This window comes from Temnothorax nylanderi, unplaced genomic scaffold (genome assembly GCF_030848795.1).
Source record: "Temnothorax nylanderi isolate EJ_2023f unplaced genomic scaffold, tnyl_v1.0 TNYL_tig0024_pilon, whole genome shotgun sequence".
Classification (NCBI taxonomy): domain Eukaryota; kingdom Metazoa; phylum Arthropoda; class Insecta; order Hymenoptera; family Formicidae; genus Temnothorax; species Temnothorax nylanderi.
This window is the reverse complement of record NW_027249086.1, coordinates 273,072-297,566: the sequence shown is the minus strand read 5'-3', so window position 1 is coordinate 297,566 and position 24,495 is coordinate 273,072. Positions and strand designations below refer to the sequence as shown.

General features: G+C 41.2%; 2 protein-coding genes across 5 annotated transcripts; one reads left to right on the top strand and one right to left on the bottom strand.

The window, feature by feature from the left end:
* The first annotated feature begins 340 nt into the window (after window positions 1–340).
* LOC139769703 (uncharacterized) lies at window positions 341–9,995 on the top strand. Of its 2 annotated transcripts, none has more exons than XM_071700990.1 (8): window positions 341–1,345; window positions 1,670–2,262; window positions 2,330–2,665; window positions 2,766–2,834; window positions 2,904–3,468; window positions 3,543–3,822; window positions 3,939–4,127; window positions 4,271–9,995. In XM_071700990.1, the coding sequence occupies exons 1-8, from the start codon at window positions 1,171–1,173 to the stop codon at window positions 5,970–5,972; spliced, it is 3,909 nt and encodes a 1,302-aa protein (XP_071557091.1). In that variant the 5' UTR covers window positions 341–1,170; the 3' UTR covers window positions 5,973–9,995. The 2 variants fall into 2 exon arrangements, with proteins under 2 accessions (XP_071557091.1, XP_071557092.1); XM_071700991.1 differs by having other exon boundaries at window positions 342–1,345; window positions 3,564–3,822.
* Window positions 9,996–10,551: 556 nt separating this feature from the next.
* Window positions 10,552–23,954, bottom strand: Acxd (Adenylyl cyclase X D). 3 transcript variants are annotated; one of them, XR_011717617.1, is made up of 21 exons: window positions 23,797–23,954; window positions 19,209–19,343; window positions 18,672–18,886; window positions 17,689–17,845; window positions 17,410–17,559; window positions 16,811–16,926; window positions 16,481–16,728; window positions 15,714–16,071; window positions 15,070–15,348; window positions 14,756–14,932; window positions 14,490–14,670; window positions 14,299–14,382; window positions 14,034–14,129; window positions 13,764–13,907; window positions 13,494–13,589; window positions 13,285–13,408; window positions 12,942–13,151; window positions 12,653–12,833; window positions 12,443–12,578; window positions 12,020–12,371; window positions 10,552–11,843 (listed from the first exon to the last, which is right to left on the bottom strand). XR_011717617.1 is itself a non-coding variant. In XM_071700993.1 (20 exons), exons 1-20 carry the CDS (start codon window positions 23,941–23,943, stop codon window positions 12,204–12,206), a joined length of 3,402 nt encoding a protein of 1,133 aa, XP_071557094.1. In that variant the 5' UTR covers window positions 23,944–23,954; the 3' UTR covers window positions 10,552–12,203. The 3 variants fall into 3 exon arrangements, 2 of the variants coding, with proteins under 2 accessions (XP_071557094.1, XP_071557095.1); XM_071700993.1 differs by having other exon boundaries at window positions 10,552–12,371; XM_071700994.1 differs by lacking the exon at window positions 23,797–23,954 and adding an exon at window positions 21,390–21,563 and having other exon boundaries at window positions 10,552–12,371.
* Between the last annotated feature and the right edge of the window lie 541 nt (window positions 23,955–24,495).

Genomic DNA, 24,495 nt, shown 5'->3' with positions numbered 1-24,495 from the left:
TTTTATTGAGAAAATTTCCAAATAGATATATATGAGTTCCCGAGGCATTAGGCAATTATATATATAAACAAATACATTCAATGTAATATGTCTATCCTTTATAACTGCATTTATTTTTTATTATTTGCCTGAGAATCATTGTTGAGACTGGAATGGCAGAATAGAAAATCAAATTGTTTCGCACGTAAACTTTCTCCGCGCCTCGTCTTGCCCGCCTCTCTCTCTCTCTCTCTCTCTCTCTCTCTCTCTCTCTCTCTCCTCTCTTTGCCGCTCTTTAGAGGTTCGAAAGTATGTTCACTCGTGTTCGCGTGAGGTGCAGAAGGTGTGAGTGAGGTGCAGGCCGCCCACGAACGGACTCGTTTAAAGCTCCGCGCATTGGCGTAGGCCCAGGCGGACTCGCGTCAATCAACGTCTACGTCTATGGCTGGCGCCGCGCCGGCCATAACGGCCATTGCGCGGTCGTGTTTTGGCCGACCGAAAAGATGGCGGACCGTTGTTTTCGAGATCGCTCGCGCTCACGGCACGTCGGCGAGGTACGGTGAGGCACGGCACGGCTCTGAGATCCCGCGATTTCCGCGCGAGAGTTGACAATGTTGAAATGCCGCGCGCGCGATAGATCGTCCCGGCCGCGGTAGATCGTCGTTGTTGGTCGTTGTGTCAGTGACAGTCGCGCACGAGTCGCGCGTGCGACCGCATCGTCCAGCGTTCGCCGCATCGTCTCGGCCTCGGCGTCATTGTCGCCGCCGTTGTAGTGGTGGTGGTGTCGGTGGTGGTCATCGTCGTCGTCGTCGTCGTCGTCGTCGTCGTCGTGGTGGTGGTCGTGGCCGTCATCGTCATCGTCGTCGTCGTCGTCGTTGCTCCGTACAAAGCGACGTATATCACAGAATCCCTGGGTCCTGACGGAGCGATTCCGACGACGTGTCGTCGTCGGCGCGTCGAAGAATCGGCGCGAGGACGCCGTCGAGTCGGTAAAATGGTCGCGCTCCACCGCGAGCTTTTCTAACCCCCCTGTCGCTATTTATCGCTCTCCCGCGAGAAACGCGGCTTGGTTAGGTTGCTCGAGGGCCCGCGCTGATCCTATGGCACCGGAACGCCGTCGCGCGTGTTCCCCGTGGTTGCCCGCGTTGACAATGTGACGTGCCGTTGGGAAGTTTACGATTTGGTTAACCGATGGATAACCCGCGCGCGATGGCGAGCAACGATTTCGACGCGGAGCAGTTCGAGCGAAGGCTCCACTCGCTGAAGGACTCGCAGGAGTCCATCCAGGGACTTTCCGCGTGGTGCCTGGACAGGAGGCAGCATCACAAGAAGATTGTCGCCACATGGCTCCAAGTTTTAAAGAAAGGTAAACTCCAAGTCATAGGCTTACTATAAGCTTGATCGTTTTACCTCAACCTCAACCTAAACTTCTTGCACGGTTCATCTTTTTCCTTTTTCTTTTCACGTTGGAGAGAAAAAGAGAAAAGATGAACTGTGCAACAAATTGAGCTAAAACGAACAGGCCTTATGATTCTCATAGATCATGTAGAACGTAGCTTTTATCACAGATAAACTCGCTCGATTGTGTTACAGTCGTGTTACATGCGTGCGTCACAATTTTATTATCTTAAATGTATAATTTTGAGACACATAGCTCCCAGGTATATAAAATTCATTTTTTGTACAACAGTGAAGGTGGAACATCGGCTCACGTTGTTCTATTTGGCGAACGACGTTATTCAATACTCCAAGAGGAAGAATTTCGAATTTGTGGAATCATGGGGCACTACTCTGCAACGTGCGACCCCCATGGTCCGCGACGAGAAAGTGAAGCATCGTATACTGAGAATTTTCAAGATCTGGGATCAGCGGCAAGTCTACGACGAGGAGTTTCTTGCCGATCTGTCCGGCTTAATTTCGGCGGCGCCGAAAAAGAAATTGGATCCCCCGCCGACCGCTCAGCCCGAAGAGTTTCAGGCGGCTTTACTCATTTCTACAATGAGGTCTTGCGCTACTCTCGAACAAGCCACTGACGCTAGATTGCGCGATCTACGGGAGAGCAACATAGACATCGAATCCGCAGAGGAGTTACGCGCGTCGTTAAAGGACAGGAGGCGCGTGGAAGATGCGGAGAAAGAGATAGATTTGGTCGCTAGGAACGTCGAGAATTATGTTCGTGCGTTAGAGGCAGAGATTAGGGAAAGGACACAAGTGGTTGATTTGTTGGAGCAAGCGGATCAGTTTTATGAGACTCAACGTGGGGAAGTTAAAATAGTGACAAATGTAAGTGTTAAACTTTGCGAGGCGATTCAATACCGCTGATTTCTCATGTTACATTTTTTATGAATAGGCGTATCGGAATTTTGGCAGTCGTGTCAAAAATTTGAAGAAAAAGTTAGACGAGTTACTACCTACGTTCATCTCGCCTATACCGTCGCCGGACATAAACGCGCCCTCGCCGAGTCCCGACAGTGATATAGAGCTACCAGGAGATGAAACTCAATCAGTGAATAATCAGTCGGGAATGATTGACGTAGCCCCGCCGTCTATCTACGGTTCATATTCTCACGAGTACGATCCTATACGACCAGTGCCCGCACCTGACTTGGTACAAGGCAATGAGTCGGCGGACTTTACCAATAATTTCCCCTCCTTTATCGGAGGAAATGTAGATTTTGGTAATATGGTAAGATAGAGCAATAGTTGCATACGTATTGTTTTATAAAGGAAGGTTTTTTGTCATAAATGTATTCGAGACATATTTTATTCTTTTCTGTTTTCTGTAGAGAAATTTGTTTAATGAAAATTCTGAGACACCTGCCGGGATGTCTCAACAGTACAATGAATCTTTAGAGGTAATTATTCGCCATATATTTGCAAGATTCCATTAAAGTATGTGTTTTATGGGATAATATGATTTTCAGGCAAAACCAATAGAAGTAATCAATATGAGACCGAAAAATGAAAAGAACAATGCGGACTTCAATATATCCAGTTTCCTGAAAACGGTTCTTCCATCTTCCGATGGAACGTCGGATTCAGGTGGAATTCCGGGTCTAGGCCTGGACGTTTCTGAAAGTCAAGTGGAATCGCCGCAACGTCCCAACTATAGACATTCGCCCTCGTTAGGGCCGCACCCCGTAACGCCTGTGATCTCAAGAATGATAAGCAGTCAGGGTACACCATCCCTCAGTGGGAGCGGTGGTTTAAACAATTGCCAGATGAGTCACAGTACCCCGTTGGCGGTTCGCAATCTGTCCGAGTCGCACACCCCCTCTCCGTATTCCAGTCAAAATAGTCAAAGTAATATAACTGGTCCTTTTGACGGCCCTACTAATGCTAACACAGTTAACCCCTTACCTCCCCCACCTTTACCACCACCTATCTTCCTCGATGATGAGAATTGTTACAACAAACTGCCGCCAAAGTTCCCCACGTGGACGCCGCCGAACGAGGGTATTAAAGACTCTGCCAAATGGGAGGAAAAAGGTATACACAATGCACTGCAAATTTAATCATTCGCTTTTTTATTGTTGCGCAGCAATGCATAGCGTTCCCTATAGCAAATTTTGCTACATGTTCAGGCAAGAACAGTATGAATCCCACATGGCCTGGCGAAGGCGATGATAAAAACAAAAGTTCGTGGATGGATGGCGATGGAGACAGGTGGGACTCCAATAACGATTCCACATGGCCGGTCAGTGGCAGGACAAAAAATGATATGCTGTCGGAGACTCCCGAATCGCCGCCTATATATGAGAAAGCTGGTTTCGCTGAACCGGTGCAGTACAACGAGCCACAACCACAAGAATCTCTAAATACCACGGGAGACGTAGATCATAGGTAACACAGTTTCTACCAGAATTTCATTGTTCTGTTTTTATTTTTAGATTGTTGATCAATTGTTGACCAATTGTTGACATGATTTTCCAGTCATTAAAGTCACTTCTCATTTACAGAGTGATTCCAATCCCAATGGCCCGCGAAAATCAGCTACCGTATCGTTTGATGAAAGCGGGGGATGTGGATCATCGTAATCTAATCAGTCTGACTGGCAGCCCGGCAAATCATCATAATGTTGGTGATTCGTCGCTGTCTTCTTTATCCAATAACAATAGTTTATGGACCACAGGCGATCAAGATTATCGGTAAGCTTTGTGCTACTTTCATGAGCATCTACCTATAGTTAGACATATATACGTTTTATAGCTAGACATATATATTTTTATACAATTTTGTATTTGTGTCTTATATATGTATATTTAATTCTTATATAATTTATATAATTTAGGCGACACATGCAACCTGGTGACATTGTCGAGAGTGTTGATATGGAAATGTCGGACGACGAGACTGATAGCAAGCCAAAAGGCAGAGTTCTCGTCGATCTTAGGCAGGATCGCGACATGCGTGTAGGTGCACCTCCCCATCACGACATGGACATGCGTACAATACCTCTTCCGAGTATGGGAATGCCCGGCCCGCGTGATAGTCAGCCCATGCAAGATATACACTTGATACATTCAGGACCACCTCCACCGCCGCCGTTACCGCAGTTTCAGCATCAGGGTCAAGGTGGTTTCCGGCAAGAACAGTCGGTAGATTTTCATCCAAATCAATCAAAGTTTCAGCAGAACAGACCACCAAACTTCTTGCGAAATCAACAAGACTTTCATTCAAATCAACAAGAATTTCATCAACTTCGTCAATCGCAGCAGAACTTTGAGTATTGCGATAGAGAACACAATATCCGTTCCAAGCAAGATTTTTTGGCGGAATCACCGGGACGCGGAAGATACTCGACAGATCATCAGCATCAACACGACAATTCACCCTTTCATAGAAACGAATGGAACAATCGTGGTGGTGGCAACCGTGGATTTCCGAGAAACCGCCGAGACAGGTACTCGGAAGATCACAATATACAAAAGCAGCGGAACAATCTGGTAAACAGTCGCAAGTCGAGATCGCAGGATCAACAGCATCACCAATCCCCGTCGGAGATCCTGCCCAACAATCGATCGTTACTGCAACCACCTGACACCGCCATTATCTTCGACGAGGAAGGTATACCGATCGGCATGCCGGAATTTAACCGGGACAACAGCACGATATCTAACAAAGTGGATGTTCAAGCAGAATCAGAACGCGATCCCGATAACTGCCAGAGCTCTTCGGTACCACATGCACGGCGGACTTCGCATGACGTGTCGAGTTCTCACGATTCTGAAAACAACCAACAGCAGCAGCAGCAACAGGCTTATCAATTAGGCCCCGATCAAGAACAGCGGGCATCATCTTTGACCGAATCAAAAGATCAATCATCATCGATAAATCAAGTGACGATTATTCCGATAAGGACGAATAACGCCGGCGATGAATCGCAGCAAAAGCAGCACGTTCCTATTTCAGAATGCGAGGAGCACGTTGAGTCGACCGAGCACTCCGATCTCGCGGAGAAGACAAATGTGGCTGACAACGAACCGATTAATCCGGGACAGAACGTAAATTCCACGGAAATGGAGTCATTAGATGAATCGATGAGTTCAACTATGTTAGGTAAAGAGATGAAGAGAACGGCGAACGGCGATTGCGACGAGCAAAGTCACGAAGAAGGAGCCCTCAATAAAAAAAGGCCTCTCTTGCAAAACGGGCCGCAAATGCTGAACGACGACTTGTCTGGCCCGAACGGTCCCACACTGATGTCGGAATCTCATCCCGCTATCATGTACGAATATGATGGACCAAACTTCCGACCGCGCATTGGAGCACCTTACCCACTCTGGCGAGGCGGACCTCCTCCGCCTTCTCCTAGAGGAGGTAGAGGAGGTTTCAGGGGCGGGCCGGTAGGGCTGCCACGGGGCCCATGGATGGATAGGGGACCACGCGGTCCCGCAGTCAGTAACTTCTCACCGAGAGGATTGAAACGCGGAGGCAAACAGTTTTGGGGCGGCGGTGGTTTCAGAGGCCGGGGACGAGGCAGTAACTGGTAGATAAAGCGAAAAACTTTGAAAGACTCGACGACTCTCCGTCGTCATAATCCGACCGGATACATATGCGAAGCGCGTTTCGCACTCTGTAAATAAACGAACTGACACGCTTCGGCATTCACACGCGTGTGTGCTCGCGCGCGCGCACGCGCCCACACAATACATACACATATATATAAAAAGTAGACACAGATTCGGTTGGTTCCGATGGAACAGTGAGATCTTCGATAATGAAAGTTCTTCACGTTCTCCTGTGCGATTGATTCGCCTATATAAATATATAAATAACAAAAACTATAGATATATATATATATATATACATATATAGATATATCCATACTTAGTACATGTTTCGTTAAGATCTTAACAAATGTTAATGAAGCGGCTTGCGTTCGCATACATGTATATACATGTGTACACACATACGTGCTATTATCGATCCCAGTAAATGATTAGGAGCAACGTACGATGAATCTGGACGCGATACGTCGCTCATAGTCACTGCGATAATGATCACATTTGCCGCCACTCCCATAGGTTTTTATGTCAGGAGGGTTTGTGTTGTTTATGTATGCGTTGAGAGAACGACTGTGACGATAAATTTCGCCGAATCGTGAAGGAAGGCCACTTTGAGCGAGGTCGAGCACCAGAAAGCGCAAAAACTACGATAGTTAATTGACGGTAGTTAATTGATAGCATCGATTGAAACTGAGCGTAATTTCGCTGAGTTCAAATTTCCGTGTAGATTTACGAGAATGATCCCTATGAAATGATTAAATTGGCGGAAAATGAACTCTCTCTCTCTCTCTCTCTCTCTCTCTCTCTCTCTCTCTCTCTCTTTCTCTCGTCGAAATTACGGCAGTTTCAATTTTTTGACGAATAACATGTGTTTCTGACCCGATCGCTATGGTCTATATTTCATGGGTCTTCTATTACTTCCTTTCCTCGTCCACCTTAAAAAAAAGAACTGCAGTCATTTGTTTTCCCTCGCCTATGCCTTCAGTCCATCTGACTACGTTCTCCATCGTTTTGTCGAGGTTCATTATAAGAGAAGAGAAAAAGAAAAAAACATGGAAAACATACAGGCGTGTCAATGAAGATTTTTAAAGTGTACTAATAAAATACAGTGTTTACGTTCTGGTCCGCTTCGTACATTTTCCCTATTGTTATTTTTCGTTTATATTACGTAAGTGATGAGTGTTTCTTCTCGATCGTAGAAAAGAAAACGGCAATAAATAATATCCATCAATAATCTGGAGACTCAACCGAAAGTCGCATTCAATTCGTTTTGTATTATGAGAATTATATATAAAAATCACAAAATTGTTTCGTTTTTAATATCGATTCGAGGGATAGGATGACGATTATAAGGTGCTCTTGTAATAACTAATATTTTTCTGTATTTATGACGAAAAAGAAGATTGTAAAGCGAGTACGGCTTTAATGCCGGAACGATACGCTTGCTTCATTAGCCATTCGTCAAATTCTTTATTATTTTACAATTGATCGTGTATTCAGACGTCGCCAAATCATTAAATCGCGAATTTCGGGCTCTCGTTTAGAAATCTTTCAATTAATTAATCAATTAATTTTTATTTTTATTATGTTCTTCGAAAATTATAATTAGTTTTTATTTTTATTATATCAATCAGTATATTTATTTTCTCTTCGGTTTTCCAACTGTAATCGATTTTACATTGTTCTGTTGAAGGCAAGCGAATCGTTGCAGCATTCAATCCCAATATAGCAAGTGCAAAAGAAAAACCGTGAAATTCTCTCTCTCTCTCTCTCTCTCTCTCTCTCTCTCTCTCTCTCTTTCTTTCTTTCTTTTTCTCTTTCTGGTGGTTTAATAAAATAATACCGAGGACCTTTTTCTCTCTCCAGCTCAAAAGTTTACTCGTCGAAACCATAATATTCCCGTTCTCGACGACGCCGTTTTACCGACGCACACAGGTCATTCGCGACTCGTAAATATATTGTTACACAATTACTGCGAGAACGTAAAACGCACGTATATACACCTATACCATCTCGACGTGTATATTTAACCCGTCGTATTTTTCCCTTTTTTTCTCTTTTTCTTTTCTTTTTTTCTCTTTACGAGAATCGCGATCTCGACACGCACTGCCTTATGCATTCCTCATCTTTGATCTTCCGCATGTAGCTGCAGAAGTACGAAGAAGAGAAGATGCGATTTATCGATCCGTTTTGTGGCTCGCCGTCCGCTTCCATTCCTTTCCGACCCCGCGGTGATGGCGATTAAATTAAATTAGGGCACCTCTTCCATCGGTCGGCGATATGAAAACGAAGACGATATTGCTCTAGATCTAGATTACTCGTGAAGGGAAAGGAGGGAGGGAGGAAGGAAGAGATATGCGGAACACACACACTCTCTCTCTCTCGTGGAATATGCGGCCGCAATGCAATTTCATGAACAGGATGGCAATATCCGAAAAGTCGGTCTTCGAAGATCTTGTGTCTATTGTTGCGTAATGTATATGAAGGTATAAAAGCCATAGTGGGGGGTGTAAGTCAAATTTTTTAAGATATTGACTCTTGTGCATAAATGCAATCTATACAATATATAAATTGCATCTATGCACGCGAGTCAATATTTAAAAAAATTTAACTTACACCACTATGGCTTTTACCCCTCCATATGTCGAGCGGTCGGTGGTCGAGCATCAGACTCCTGACACTTTCAGAAGATGTAGGATATATCGAAAGATATATTTGCGATATAGGCTGTCTCGGAGAGATGTAAATTAGTAATAGAATGTTATACCCCGTGTACAATTCACGATGTTTCTTCCCCTTCTTTAGGAGAAAATAAAGTCACGCAATAATTTTTATCTCTTGTAATTAAAACATCGCTCACGAAAATATTAATAAGTAAGGCATTTTTCGATATATTTATTATGTAATTAGTTGAGGTCGTGTGAAGCTGCACTTGATTTGTGAGCTTAAGTAAGATAATTGTTAATTAACGGCATGTTACAAATAGATAATTTTCTGTTATCGGCTTAAGTTTTGCAGCATAAATAAAAGAGTTCCTTACAGGCGTTAAAGTGTTAAACAATCGAAGATTTATTGATAATTACAATAAAAACAATGTCGAATGAGTTGTTTCAATAAACAGGGTGCTCCTGAGGTGTACATTGACGGCGAAATCATGTTTCTTTAATAATTATTTCATTTCTATTTTTTCTTTTATATTAACATAAATATATCTTTGATGTTAAATAACGGAAAATAGAAGAATCTGTTAGCGATAGAAGTTACACAATATACAAAAGTACTTAATTTTCCTAATTTGTCTTTATTGCATGAAAACAGATCAGTGCTTACTTGAATGATAATTTAATACTTCCTTTCTCAAATCTTTTTAACTGTTACCGATATACATCACATTTGAGACAGCCTGTACATTTGTGTACATACTACTCTTTTTCTTCCAGAAAAAGCACTTGAAGTTTCGATAATGGAACCGTCCTTCATTATCGAGAACGTGCAACTTATATAAATTTAGTATGAGAATTCTAGCTAGAAGTGCCTTTTTCTCAGTAAAGCGAAATCTCAATCTTGCATTTTGTGCGGAGAAATATAACGCATTTTATCCTCTGATGGGGAGGGGGGAGTTGTATAAATTACAAATTACAAAATTACAAATGCTTCTGCAATTTAATTTAATTAGTCGAATATATGCACGAATGATGAAAGATGAGAGAGTGAAGACGTGTGTGTATGTATGTGTGTACGAGAGTGAGAGAGTGGTAGAGAAAGAGAGAATGTGGGGATGTGAGAGAATGAGAGAGGGTGGGAAGAATAATCGATCCAAAGTTCTATTAATAAACGAGGCAGCGAATTATCCTGTACATTAGATTAATGTTTAATTATTTAATTCTACATTAACGTTAATGTTAACAAGTTTTATATCGGGATATAAAACGAATATGCATACTGTGTATGCGAAAGAGTTTTGTACATTGCCTAATAAAAGATTGATCTTTATTATTGTAAGCCTAATTTGTTGTTTTAATTACAGAATATTATATATTTATAATATATACTAACATATAGATAAATCATACGTTGTTGCCAATTGACAGAATTCTATTAAAAAGAAACTTTGCACTTTTACACTGTTCTAATTTTTATTGCTGGAATTTAGAACAAGATCCTTCTTTTGTTTGAGATCAATTTCTATGAAAGCATAAGTTACAAGTTTGTATTATTATATGCTGCTTTTTCTCTCTTATTTACTTATAATTATTTTTTTATATATTATTTATTTATAAAAGTTATATGAAAAAAACCACAATTTCACAGTAAGTGATAATTAAGCAACACTTAAAATTCTAAACTACACAACATTTATATTTTTAACATGCAAGAAATGTACTGTCAAGAGTTTCAATTCTATATAGCGATACTCAAAGTTTTCAAATTTAATTATTTAATTTCAAACAAACTTAATCTATTTGTCATATCCTGTATATTACTTTATATCAATCAATATATTTCTTAAGGATCGGCAGGATAAGTAGGTCACACGTAGACGAATAAAAATTGATCGAAAAAATACACGGTAATAAATATTTTATTTCAAATCGTTGGACAATCACATTAGTCTCAATTATTTCTAATATTTAAAAAATATATACAAAAAATATTTACAAATAAACAATTAAACGATCTGCCGTTACTGCATACGATATAAAAATAAATGTGTCATCACGCGTTTCCTTCTCGTAATCTTTGTATCTTATGACACGCAACCGCAATCGTAAAGGAATGAGTCGCAACACTTAGGAAAACACGCAAACGCAAGAAAAAGACAGACGTGCGTTATTGTTAGTTTTGTGATGCACGCTCACGAATTGACAACTAGTATTCTTGAATCGACTTCAAGCTCGTCGTAAATTCTCTCGCCCGCCTTAATCGTGAAAGCGAAAAAGAACTCTCTTTTCGCCGCACAATTTTTTGTTGCGACGTGTTGTCGTCTATTTGGTCGGTAGATACGTGTTAAAGAGACACATATTAAATTACATCCTGCTTTTCGATTGTACCATACTGCTTTTGACCGAATAAATATGAACAAACTCAACGAGCACGATTTTCCAATATCACTCTTTTCGCATATCAAAATATAATCCCAAGAATATCCAAGAATATCTTCGGACGTTTAGATTTGATCTATAATTTAATTGTATCTGCGATAAGATTAATTATCCAGTCGTTAACACTTTACACTTTAATATTGTATAATGCCTTTGGATTTCTATATGGAGATGTAGGTATCGGAAACATTGTTCTTAATTAGCTACGTGTCCTTATAGTTGTTAGACAGTCATCAGATATCTTAAAATATTTTCTTTTTGACGTTCTGAGCAAATCGGAATATCTTAAAATCGCATGCTACGTGAAAATCGAGCCAATAATGTCGATTAATTATGATGTATTACGTAAAGTAGCTAGATGTTATCTATAGATATCTCTCTTTGTGCATATCTTTCGAACAACATGACACTTTAGTAAAAACATTGTAATTTTAATTGCGTACAGTACATCATATATATAGTCTCTTTCATTTTGATTACAAGTGTTACTCGGCGATAACAATCGGTCCGCGAGAATAACGACGCTGTTCTCGCGTTTTCGCGTACAACCTAAATCATTTGAGGTATATCTCCTTACGTCATTACTGTCATTTCACGTCATCTCGCGTCATCCCGCATTCTTTGGTCTCTCTCACACTTTCTTTGGTTTTCCGTTTTCTCGTACTTGCTCAAACATTACAGGGTGTAGCTAATGTAAATAGCTTCTTATATTCCCACAATATATCTTCAGCTTTGTCCATTGTCTTTATTTACACTGTAAATATTAATATATTATATGTATACGACATTATAGATCATAAATAAATCTTTTGTATAAATATTGCGTGAAATTACGTGTTACAAGTTTGATTAATCTCATCGATAATAAGTGATCTTTTCCTAAATCTGATTAATACTCCGTATATTAAACTCGATTGGATATAGACAGACCTGTATTTCAGAATGAAAAGGTCTTCTCACATTTTCAATCGTAATTTTTTATCGTTCCTAGTTACTTAGAAGTCAGCTTGATAGCAGAAAGTAACCGTTCGACTACACCCTGCACGCTTTAAACGATTTTTCAATCGGGAGAGCTCGATCGCTCAAGTTAGTTCGAGTTATCGTTCATCGTTTGTCATAAACTAGTACTTTCTTCTCCCGCATCCGGTCTTTCTAACATTCCCTTCTCGTCGATGCCTATAAAGTACGTTGTGACCTCTCCTTTTGGCTTGACATACGTCTCACCGCGTAGATGACACTTGACACCTTGCTGTTCCAAGACGGCAGCCGTATCCGCTGTTACCTAAACGAAATGCTCGTTTTATTGCACGAATTTATTAAACATTAATATTAAATGTAACGTTAGACTTATACCTGTATTTTTCCTGATAGTCCAGTGGTGTCCATTCTGGATGCCATGTTTACGGGGTCGCCCCAAATATCGTACAACGGCTTTTGAGCCCCCACGACACCGGCCGTCACCTCCCCATGAGAAATGCCGATCCTTAATCTGAAGACAAATTTCGGTTTTCGTTCAAGTTTCTTTTAATTTTGCCGCTTTTTATCGTGCTTAGAATCACTTACTTGTGAGGTTTCGACGTGGTGAACGACCTCGCGTTCATTCTATCGAGCACGGACATCATTTGTACGGCAAATTGCACCATCACCTTGACCACATTGTCGCTGCAACTCTCGTCGCTTTCAGTGCTGTGCATTGAATCGCGTCGATTCGCTTCCAGTCCGCAAGCCGCCATATATGTTGTACCTAAATAAATACGATAATAGACGAATTCAAATTGTCATCTAGAATCCAGTTTTTATTCATGTTGTTAATTCATTGATGATTATTCATGATTATTCATGAGATTCTCACCGGCGACCTTTATCTTCTCTATGCGACACATGAAGCAAGGATCGAAGAGTAACTTGTCGAATTCACAAATGATCTCGTTCAAATCACTAAGGATGTTACTCTCGACGATCGACAGTTCTGTCAGAGAGGCAAACATCACGGCGACGTTGTTGTGAGCCTCGTGATAAGGCTCGTTCTCCTCGGTTCGGTTCATGTTCAAATAAAACTCCGCTAAAAGCACAACCAGTCACGCGATCAATCTCAGACAATAATCATCTCGATTACTGAACGTTATCGTCATTTCTAATCAGTATATCAAAAAATTGTAAGAGCCCCCGTAAGATATTTGCGGGGACCAACGCACCGACGTGTTCCGGCAGGATATTACGAAGTAAAAGCTTGTTGGCATTCCTCGTATGAAACGCTTCATCCTGTTCCTTCGTTAGCTGACGTTTCCATTGATAATCCAGCCTGCTCAAGTATTCTGCCTAAATAAACGTTCGTAAAAATTAACTCGTTGACGCGAACAACGTCGAGAGAACATTTCGCACGAATTGCGATTTCGGGGCTTACCTGACGATCGATGAGATGCAAGGAGAACGTGAGAAACAACACTGTCAATATATGCGCCAGTCTCGGTTCCATGTGAGGATTCCACGCGTCGCTCGACTAAAAGGCATACGTTTTTCATATTAATAACTATCTGTCATTTATTATTAATAAACAATTCTGTAAATGTAGCCAAATATTTTGAGACAATGGTGTATTTTTCTTATTTTCATATTCTTCTTTTTATTAAATTTATAAGAAAAATATTTCTTGAAAGAAATACGGATATAACACCTGAAATATATTAGATCGGTGCACCCAAACGTTCCACGCGTAAAAGGCTACCACGCAGATGCTTATCACTAATTTCAAGACGTAGTGGACCCTTAGGAAGAGGAAACTTGTGATGATCGCCAACGAGCAGGTCTCTGTCATTTGCTGGAAAAGAGAAACCAATGACGTGCGGGAACATCAAGGGCAGAATCGTCGAGACGGGAAATTTCACATAAATAAGATTTCACATAATTTCAACACCCCCCATGTACCTATACTAAATAATCTTACCCAAGGTGTAGATGTGCATTCAAATTTGGAGGCGCCAACCTCCAACACGCTGGACGTTGTGTTATTGTCCAATAGGTTCACATTTTCACATTCAAACTGAAAAGAGTTTTAACTCTTTAATCGTAGAGGAAAAAAAATTATCTTTTGATTTACGGCTAGACAATTGCTTCGATAGCTGAATTCATGGATGTATACGAAATAATCGACAGAAAAGAAAAAAATTGATCTGTTAATTAAGAAAACTCTTAATTAAGAGAACCCTTACAATCATATCAAGCATGGCGCATGCTGCAAGCATTATCGTGATCACCAGGTACAAGACCGTCCTCAGAAGGGCGCTCCATACAACCTAGAGGCGTAGGACATGAAAGTGAACAGAAAGATAATGTTAATTAAATTAATGTTAATTAAATATAATAAGTGCAAGCGTTAAATATTCAGCAACGCTATAGCTACCTTTACGCTCGTTTGATAAAAAAAGTACAGCAGTTTGTTCCGTGGATGTGGAACGTGTCCTTCGTGCTCGTCGTGTGGGTCCTTGCAGCGATTCCACACAAAGTGCATCCACGTGAGGGGTATTAAAGCGATCAGGAACATCAATGCCGACGAATAACCGACAAGCGTGTTCAGATGCCATCTGAAAATTTAACGAGGCCCCCATTATTAAGTCGATATCGTTGGCCTACGATTACCGGACAGATAATTAATTCTAATATGCGTACTTAGAGAGCATAAACGTGGGCACGAGGTACATGAGTCCCATGAAGACGAGCACGAAGGCAGAGCAGCCGATGTAAAACTTAAAGACGGGATCCGGTTCGCGCAGATATGGAATCTCCCAGCTCCATTTCCGAAATGTCAAGAGGAGTGGATTTATGTGCTTCCAATTGCTCCATTGTCTGGAAAAAAAGCACGTTTTTTTATCATCACTCTCCAATATTTTTCTATTGAAATATAATACTTCGCCCAAGATTTTTAAGAATTCAACAACCGGATTTTCAAATCTGGAGAAAAGACTCGCTGTAAAAATGCTTACTGCCATTTGCTGAGAGGCATCTGATTAATGGCGTTCTCCATCTCGGCGTCCGCTGCTTTCAACATTAGATGATAATCCCGTAGACAAGAATCCATGAAGTGCGTTCTTCGTCTGTAAGTGCTCGCGAAAACGTCCGCTTGATTGTTCACCATCATCCTCGTTCTGGAACTGGTGCTGATGATGGTATTGGTACGTCCATTGAACTTGACGTAGTGCTTGTTAGACATGGGATATGACAATATCGGCGAGTCCGGACTAATGGCCTTCAAACTGTTCTCGCTGTTCTGCAACAAAGTTCGCCTGTCAATTGCAACGATGCGAAACACTCGGCTGGGAATTCGCTCGACGTGAGCGCAGGGTGATAAATCAGTGGCATAGGAGCATTCGTTCGTGGCATTAAACGCTAATGCTTTTGCAGCATGTAAGAGTCACAGAGAAGCGCGTATTTAAGGAATTGCGTGAATTGTAATTGTACAATACATTTGTAAGTGGAAAAATTTTTGTGGACCTATATACATACGTATACAAGTAATAGAAGTTGATAAAAGTCGTTTAAGTTGATCTAAGTCAAAATATTGTAGCTCATATTGATTTAGTATTTTAGACACGAATTTGATTTTCCCACGCCACCGGGAGACACGCACCGCGACGGCGACGGTAATGGCGTTTCCGGCAAGGACGGCGTGATGAGATAGCTGCGTATTCCATATTTTCGTAAAACCTCGTCGTCCAATCTTTCGACCGGGATGTAGTTGTAGTCACTCGCATTCACGAGATCCAGCGTCTGCTGAGTGACGTGGACCTTGCCGGGCTTCCCGGTCTGCTCCATTTTATTCGCTATCACCACGTCGCGCGACCAAACGTCGTATTGCCACTTGTTCGTGCCTAGGATTCCAGATATTATGTTGCCCGAGTGCACGCCGATCCTCATGTTCACGTCCACCCCGCTCTCACGGTAGACTCGCGCCCTCACCTCGTTGATGATTTTTATCATATCAAGGCCTACGTATTATTTTACGAAATAATATTTAATCAGAGAAAAGATTTGGAAATGTTTTCTTATAATTGAAAACGATCATCGAATATTGCAATAATTATTCAAAAGAAAATGAACACTGGAATTCCTAAGATTTTTATAACAAATTAATGTGGCTATCTCTGAAGGATTACTTAGTTAAATATCTTAGAATAATGTCGTGCGCGACTTGCGTCAGATTTTTTTCTCGATACAATTGGATTCACGAATTAGAACTTTGCCTATTTCCAGGTTTGGAAGTAACTACATTGTTTTATTTTTTTTATAAATATAAAATGTATAAAATAACATTTTCCAAATATCCGCTCGATTTTTATTGATTGCATCACATTCCGCTGGATGACCGTAATGCATAAATAGACACCGTAATTTTACCGAGATCGACGCAGCTCTTGGCGTGCTGGGAATTCGGCGTGGGCACGCCGCTCACGCAGTAGTAACAGTCGCCTAAAAATTTGATTCTCAGCACATTGTGCCTCTCAGACGCCTCGTCGAAACTGCCGAACAGATCGTTCAACGTCTCGACGAGTTTCCGTATCGGCAGCGTTACGGTCAGCCCGGAGAAGTTCACCACATCCGCGTACAGGATGCTGACATTGTCGTGCGTCTCCACGCATAAATCGCTGAAATCGGAACAATTGGAGTAATAATATTCGAATAAAACGGAATAACATCGTATTTGCCGCGGAGACGTCGTACCCGTACCTGCCTTTCGGCGGAGGACTCTTCTTGTGCTCCTCCACGAATTTGAAGATATCCCGGAAATCCTTTTTGATTTTCGCTACTATATGTTGCGGCAGTATACTCCGCGTCAATTGCTCCTGCAAATGATTATTTCTAGCTTGAAATATGTTCGATCAGAGTTCGAGTTTCTATATAATTTTACATTCTCGCAAATGATCACCTTCCTTGTATCTTTGCAATTCTCAATTTTATATTCTTGTATTCTTCGTGGGCGTAAAAATATAGCAGGATTGTGGATAAAATCATGTCTTAAATCAGTCTAGGGAGTTGAAGCGCAAAGGACAAGAGAAACTCAACGTATTTATCGTGGCTACGTGTTTACGTGCCCAGCATCGCGAATCTGTTTCTCGCATTCCCCGTACGTACTTATTCGCCTCCAAAGACGAATTACTCGAATGAAACAGGAAGAAAGACAAAGGAAGAAGACAACAGAATGAAGATAGAACAGATTAAATTCGACACACGGTTTTCGCTAATGAAGATTAGCCTCGAGATTAGCCAATATCTCATTTTCAATCTGACGAACGTGCAATAACGCAATTATATCCGTTTAAACCTACTTCTTGATCCTTCTCATAGTTGAGCCTGAGCGTCGACTCGACGCACTTCCGGCGATCCAGGAAGGAGCGCCTGATGACGACCTCGTTCATGAACCTGAAGTAGAGTCCCAGAGCGTTCACGCACACGAAATAAATCGCGTCGCTGACCATCTGCGATTAGGAAGGGGACAAAAGAAATAAAAGCATTCCATTCTTAGATGCTGATGGTTTACTCGCGAGCAATCGCGCGGCGGTTTGCGTCAGCGCGATTACATCGCGCATCGTCGGCGTAGGGTTTACCTTGGTAACGTAATCGGCCGTGTTGTTGTAGGTGATTATTGACAGGGTCGCCAGGTAACACATGCTGGCCGTAAGGCCGAGCACGAGGGCGTGCGAATTCTTCGTGATCGGCAGGAACACGTAGCATGCGAGAAGCGAGTGCGTTGCGTACGCCGGTCTGAAAAAAAAGAAATAAAAGGCTACTGAAGAAACGCGTGTACATAGCGGCGCGCGTGAGCGAAATTCGCGGATGCGTGCTTATTGATAAGAGCTGAAAACGCGATCGCGCAAAGCCCATGATAGCGTTTTTAGCTCTTTAACGAGAAAAAAAATGCGGCCATGCGCACGCAAAAACGATCGGTGGAAAACGTAAAAAGCGCGCGCCCGTATATGCGTACCAAGGATGTTTCGATCTTTGTACGCCTGATTATTCCGCTAGGAAGGCCTTTTACATCATTAGGCTAAAACCAAACTATTAAATTAATTTCTTGGAAACATTTTCTTCATATTCGAAATATGACACAACGATTGAAAATGTCTGACTATATATAAAACTTACATTATTATAAATTTATAGTTACTGTATAATATATTAATATATTGTGGTTTCTTAATTTAAAATAATCGTCTAACTAAAAAAAATGTATCGTAATCGTGCAAAGGATATGTCTCGCGATAATGCGACACCTGTATCGCAACACCTTGAAAAATGTTCTTAAATTGATCATTATATTATTTTGTGCAATACGCCGGATAGAGATAATCACAATATCAAGTTATAATATCAGTCGCTATTCCGGCAATTGTTGCGTATGCGAGGACAAAAGCACGTCTTTATCAGTAATAAATATTTACGCGATTCGCGCTACGTAGTTATCGCCATCGGGGAATAATTTCGATAAACCGTGCGCCAAATGAACGGCCGCTAGTTTCTACGACGTTGCTAAATAGTGATGTTAATCGGATGCAATTTCCCACGACTATCCCGATCATGTTATCGGTACCTTATTGGCGGGATAACATCCTCGAAGGCGTAATACAGAGGTATGGTCAGATCACAAATGACCAAGAGCACAATGATCATCCAGGACAGCATGACCGGCAAATAGGTGTTCTTAGCCATATGCCTCGACCGGAATGATAGGGCGATCACAGGACACAGCAGAGCGCCCACGATGCAGTAGGTTACGATGTCTACTAAGCATTTCTTTATACCAACCTAAATCAAGAAGAAAACTCCAGTTCATATCCCAACGTTACTTATAAATTTTTAAAAGTTGCATCATTTATTAGACACCTCCAAGCAACGTTATTAATTGAAGAGTTACTTCAGTAGGATTGACAATAAGGAGCTAAGTGATTTAGTAAAAAAATATATTTTAATATTGATCTATTCATTGAACTATTCATGCAATTAAGAATTTATAAATAAAATGAAACGTTCTCTCTCTCTCTCTCTCTCTCTCTCTCTCTCTCTCTCTCTCTCTCTCTCTCTCTCTCTCTCTGTAAATGTTTTTAATTATAATAAATAATGAACTTACATCTCTGATCAAGGACAAGCAATACGTAAATCCAAGCAATAGTTGTAGCAAGATGAATATCGAAAGATAACCATATTGTATTCTCCTGTGATAGACCGTGTACAGCTTTTCTAGGTTCTTGTACTTGAATTGTTTCTGAAAGTGGAAGCTTGCGTGAGATCGTAATCAACTTGCTGAATCAGCAAATTATTACACATTTGAAAAATGGGAAGGAGCTTATTGAGACAAAACCATTAAATTGTCAATTGTTATAAATATTTAGCAATTCAATAAGGAGATGAAGAAATGTCAGGATCTTATTTCTAAAGAAATTTTATCTGAATATCCTATCCATCGTGATTTTTTAGTTTTTAGTTTTATGTAATTCCTTAAAGCTTTTAGTTATGTTTTTAATATGAATTTTACAAGTGTATAACGATAATTGGCCTTCTGATCAGATGCGAAAGTAATAAAACAAGAAGAGAGCACGCACGTTCGATAATAAAACAAACAATATCTTTGCTTCGTTTCAGAAATATCATCATTAGATAGTCGCATAGCCATAGATTATCCGGAGTGTGCATCGTTATCGTTCCATAGAAAGTGTCAGTCAATACAGATTAAGGGTGATGAATATCGCCATTGTGAGAAACACGCGCAGTTCGATGTCGCAATTCATCTCAGCGAGCATTCGAGAAGAAACACACGAGAAGAAACGAGGGAATATTTGCACAAAAATCACTTTTCCATCAACGGCAAAGTCCTTTGTTGTTCATTTTGCATCACGGTTCCATACGCGAAGCGATTATATTAATTAAAGTTCCTCTTTTTAGTGAATAATTGTATTTATCAAAATGGAAATGTTCTTTTATGGAGCAATCTCCTTTTATATTGGAACATCGTTTTGATCGATATAGAAGTATATCTTTAGAGCGAGAGGCATCATCGTCGCATCATTACCTATATTATTTTCTAGAGAAGTGTCTAAAATTAAAATTTTCGTGTCAGAATACCTACACGCAATCATGCGAATGGAGGATACTCCTTTATTTCAAGACTCTCCTATCCTTGTTCTCCAACGTCCATAACGTGTTCCAATTTTGAGAATTGATAATTTTCAATTTGTCATTTCCAAAAATGAATATGTATTTAACGATCAAGGGATGGATAATGGCTAATTGGCAAATTAGGTCAGCGAACTGATAACTGCACGTTCTTTTTCACTTTCGCTCTCGTAACATCACAAGGCGGTACGCACTATAAATCGGCGCTCGAAGATCGTGACGGGAGAGTCCTTATGAATTCTTCCTCGCGAGGAACTCACAGGTCGGGGCTGTGCTTACGCCAGCACGTTCGCCCGCACGACGATCGCACGGCGATCGCACGGCGATCTGCCGATCGCGTGTGGACTGTGGCGCGCGCAAATTATACACGGCTAAGCTCGTAAAACGATAAAGCTGTCATCCGGCGCAATCGCGCAGTCCCAGCTACTCCAGCATGCATCGTATGCATCGTGGAATGGACCGCAGACTCCCGTTGGAATTCCGCTGGAATTGCGCGTCTTCGAATTGCTTCAGAATTAATCCCTACTGATGTACCCGCGCGAGTACCAGGGTGTGCTCACTCACAGCTTTGCTCGATCCTTTCTTTTTCTAACTTTGCTCATTATATATAATTTGAATAGTTGATAATTTAAAAAAGTCGAGGTTCGAGCATACCTGCACGAATCTAACGATTTCAAATTCTTTCATTTGAGAACTCGCTTAGATCGTTCTAGTCTTAATAAATTTCCGATCGTTTCATACTCTTTGCAGCAAAAATTAAGAATGAAGAAGTTAGGGTATCAAGTGCCGAGTTTCAAATACTGATTGACTGGGCTCCGAGATAACCGCATATTTTTCTGAGACAATTTATGAGAAAAGTCTCGAGAAATCTCTTATTCCTCGCGATATCTCGCGGTACATTAAGCGAGCAAGATTATCACGAGCACGTGGATGACTTATCCAAAGGCATCTGCGTGCATGTTCTAAAAATAGATTCCTCCCCAACAATTTTCACGAGATTTCATCATTGCGGTCATCGTAATGCAAATAGAATATATTATCGCACTCCGGTGGCCAATATTCAGATAACGCGTGACGTACTATCAGATGGCAAGAGGTCCATAAGACGGAACATCTGCTTTCACTTGACGGTACTCACGTGCGAACGGCCGAAAGGCCCGAAATTTGCGCCGCGAAGCCAACGTGCGACCCTTTTCCACACAATGCACGACCACACCCGTCGAAAAATCGCGTCCGTCTAAAATGCAGCGGTTAGCCAAGGTGCGCTTGAAGGCACCTCCACTTGCAGCAGCAGCAGCAGCAGCCGGGGGAAACGTGCTTCCGTGCTTTCGTCTCGCGCGTGCGTTTTGTCCGCACGTTGCTGTTCGCAGCTTGGCGAATCTCCTTCTCTCTCTCTCTCTCTCTCTCTCTCTCTCTCTCTCTCTCTCTCTCTCTCTCTCTCTCTCTCTCTCTCTCTCTCTCTCTCTCTCTCTCTCTCTCTCTCTCTCTCTCTCTCTCTCTCTCTCTCTCTCTCTCTCTCTCTCTCTCTCTCTCTCTCTCTCTCTCTCTTTCGTCTCGCTGAATATTGATCTTCAATCCCGAATTCGCGCAGCAGGTCTCCTTTGCAACCTCCTCCTCCTCCTTCTCCTCGCACCCCTTTTTGTCTTTCACTCTCAGTATTGTTCATCATCCTCCTCGTTTTTTTCATTCTTCACCCCTTTCGATCCAAAGTTATTCGTACTGTGACGATGATAATAAATAGTGGATTCATAAATGATTATCACATTAAATAATAATATTAGATAAAATGCGTGAGAATAAGAGCCTTGCATAAGAGCCTAAATACTTAAATTATTACATTGCATAATCTTGCAACGTTTTTTAAATTGCGATATTGTGCAATCTCGCAATTCGACATCTCTGAAATGTCTTTGTAGCATTTGCAATTGGGGGATTCCGCGATGTATTGGGATAGAGATATCTCGTTATTGAGAAATTCCCCTTCCTCAAACAAGCAAACGTATATCTTCGATGAGATCTATCGGTTAACAAACGCATCCGAGAGGATTGATTGGACTGATATTATCGTGAGTCCTGCCGAGCGTTGATTTATTGGTATAACTTTCGGGAATCGAACCAAAGCAAACTTGATCGAAAATGATTTCAAGTAACAAAATTATTCTGTTTAGTATTCACGAAAAAATTTACACGATTTGGAACGAATTTTCCAGTAAGAAACTATAATAGAAATTGTTTATCCAAGAATAAAATCTCCTCCAGAAATATCATTATCAATTTTTGTTCATACATGTAACTTGTGGTCATACACCCCGCGCGAGGAAATGATCGCGCTTTCCTGTGCGAGTGTAATAAAAATAAGCGACGGTGCTTCCTCCGGCTCTGCATATCTTCTTCTAGAGCTTCGTGAGCTCGTACTCGAGCTCGCTTCACGGCGAACATCCTTCGGTCATTCAGATAAATCGATCGTCGCTCGATAAGTTGCACCTTCGAAGAATTCATGTTCTTTCTCGCTCACTCCGCTTAGCGAGTCATTCTCTTCTGATAGTGACTCTCGTGCTAAAAATTCCTCGACAATCTTGTTTTCCAGGTAACATCGTCTGAGAGAACGTTATCAATTCCGAATCGCTGGTGAAATTCTCTTGGTTGAAGCTATATGTCGCGCATTTGTTGCGATTACGCTACATTGACGTCTCGTGCAGATTCTGAAGTTCATCGCCAAGTTTTTTTTATGTGCTTCAGCGAACAGTGACTTCGACATATATCAGAGGTTTGAATTCAAAATCAAGATGTACAATTTCTCGCAAATTATATTTATACACTTCAAAAGTTTCGCAGTATTTCTTTTGTAGTCTTAAAATGAAGATGAATGATCGCGCGAGGAATACTCGAGGTTGCAAAGATTTGGGTATTAAAATAGTCGTTTAATCCAAGGTTTCAAAATGCAAAGTGCACTCGCAAAACTCGATAAGTTAAAGTACTTGATGAGATTTACGAAGTACTTTAGCTGCCGTAGATCTTTCAGTTCAGAATTTGAGTTTGAAAGTCCAAGAAAGAACAATATCAAACTTTTAAAACTACAATAAAATTTTAATATAAAAAATTGCATTATTACGTTTACATATAATAATACAATTCTAAATTTTTATTACTTAATTTATAATTAATAATACGTAGACAAAATGATAAGTCTGTCAATAATTTTCTAGTTATAAGCTCATTTCATTTTATACAAATAATTTTCAAATTATGCTCATTATAAGAAGTAATGTCATATAATCTGAATCAATTATAATATAAATAAAAATGTCTATTTATCTTATAAACTATATTAATAAAAGAACGCTGAACAAAGCCGAAAATAAAAGAGAGTTATCTAAATTCGAGGCAACGCGAATCAGGTGATATGACGCCGTATAGTCTAGCAAGAATGAGGAGCAAGAACAAGCTCACAATCAGTAAAGTACCCATCCTCGATCGCGATTGAGGCTATTCAAACATTCACCGGTAAAGACAGATGGTTCTAATGTGATTAATCGATCACTTACCCTCAGACCGGACCATGTCCATTCATCAAAGCTATTGGGAGAGACAATGCGGCCATCGTCCACCTTCTGCAGCGAACTCAGCGACGCTCGGGTCACCAGTTCCACGTCCATCCTAGCCCCGCTGTTGGTCGATCTCGGATCATCCATGTCGATGACGGTCACAGCAAGACGACGACAGCGGCGGTGACAGCGAGCTCGCGGCTGTCATAGATGCATTCATCGCGATGACGGATCTGCGACTGGAGAACGATCGCGGATCGCGACGAATCGCAAAAGTGAATCACCCCGAGCGTCAGGCGTCAGGCGTCAGGCGTCAGGCGTCAGGTTCCGCGATGATCGCGCCAAGCCAAGCCCAGGCTTTATCGTGATAAGAGAAATGGGCCACTCGAAACGCTCCCCCTGCGACTACTGATCCCTACTTCGTCCCTCTCCTTTCTCTCTTTCTTCCTCTCCCTCTTTCTCTCTTTCTTTCTCTCTCTTTCCGATCAACTATAATGCACGTTCCTGATTTTTTTAATATTTGCAAACTCTGCCTGGTGCACTGCACAGCATCGATCGTGGATGATAAAGTGACCAACGGAAAAGAAGCGTTCTCGTTGTCTCGTTGTCGGAAAAGACAAATGAAATATATTTCTGGATGGAAACACCTTTTCAAAGAATTCGCATGGATCTCGGAAAGAAGAACACAAATATCTCAAT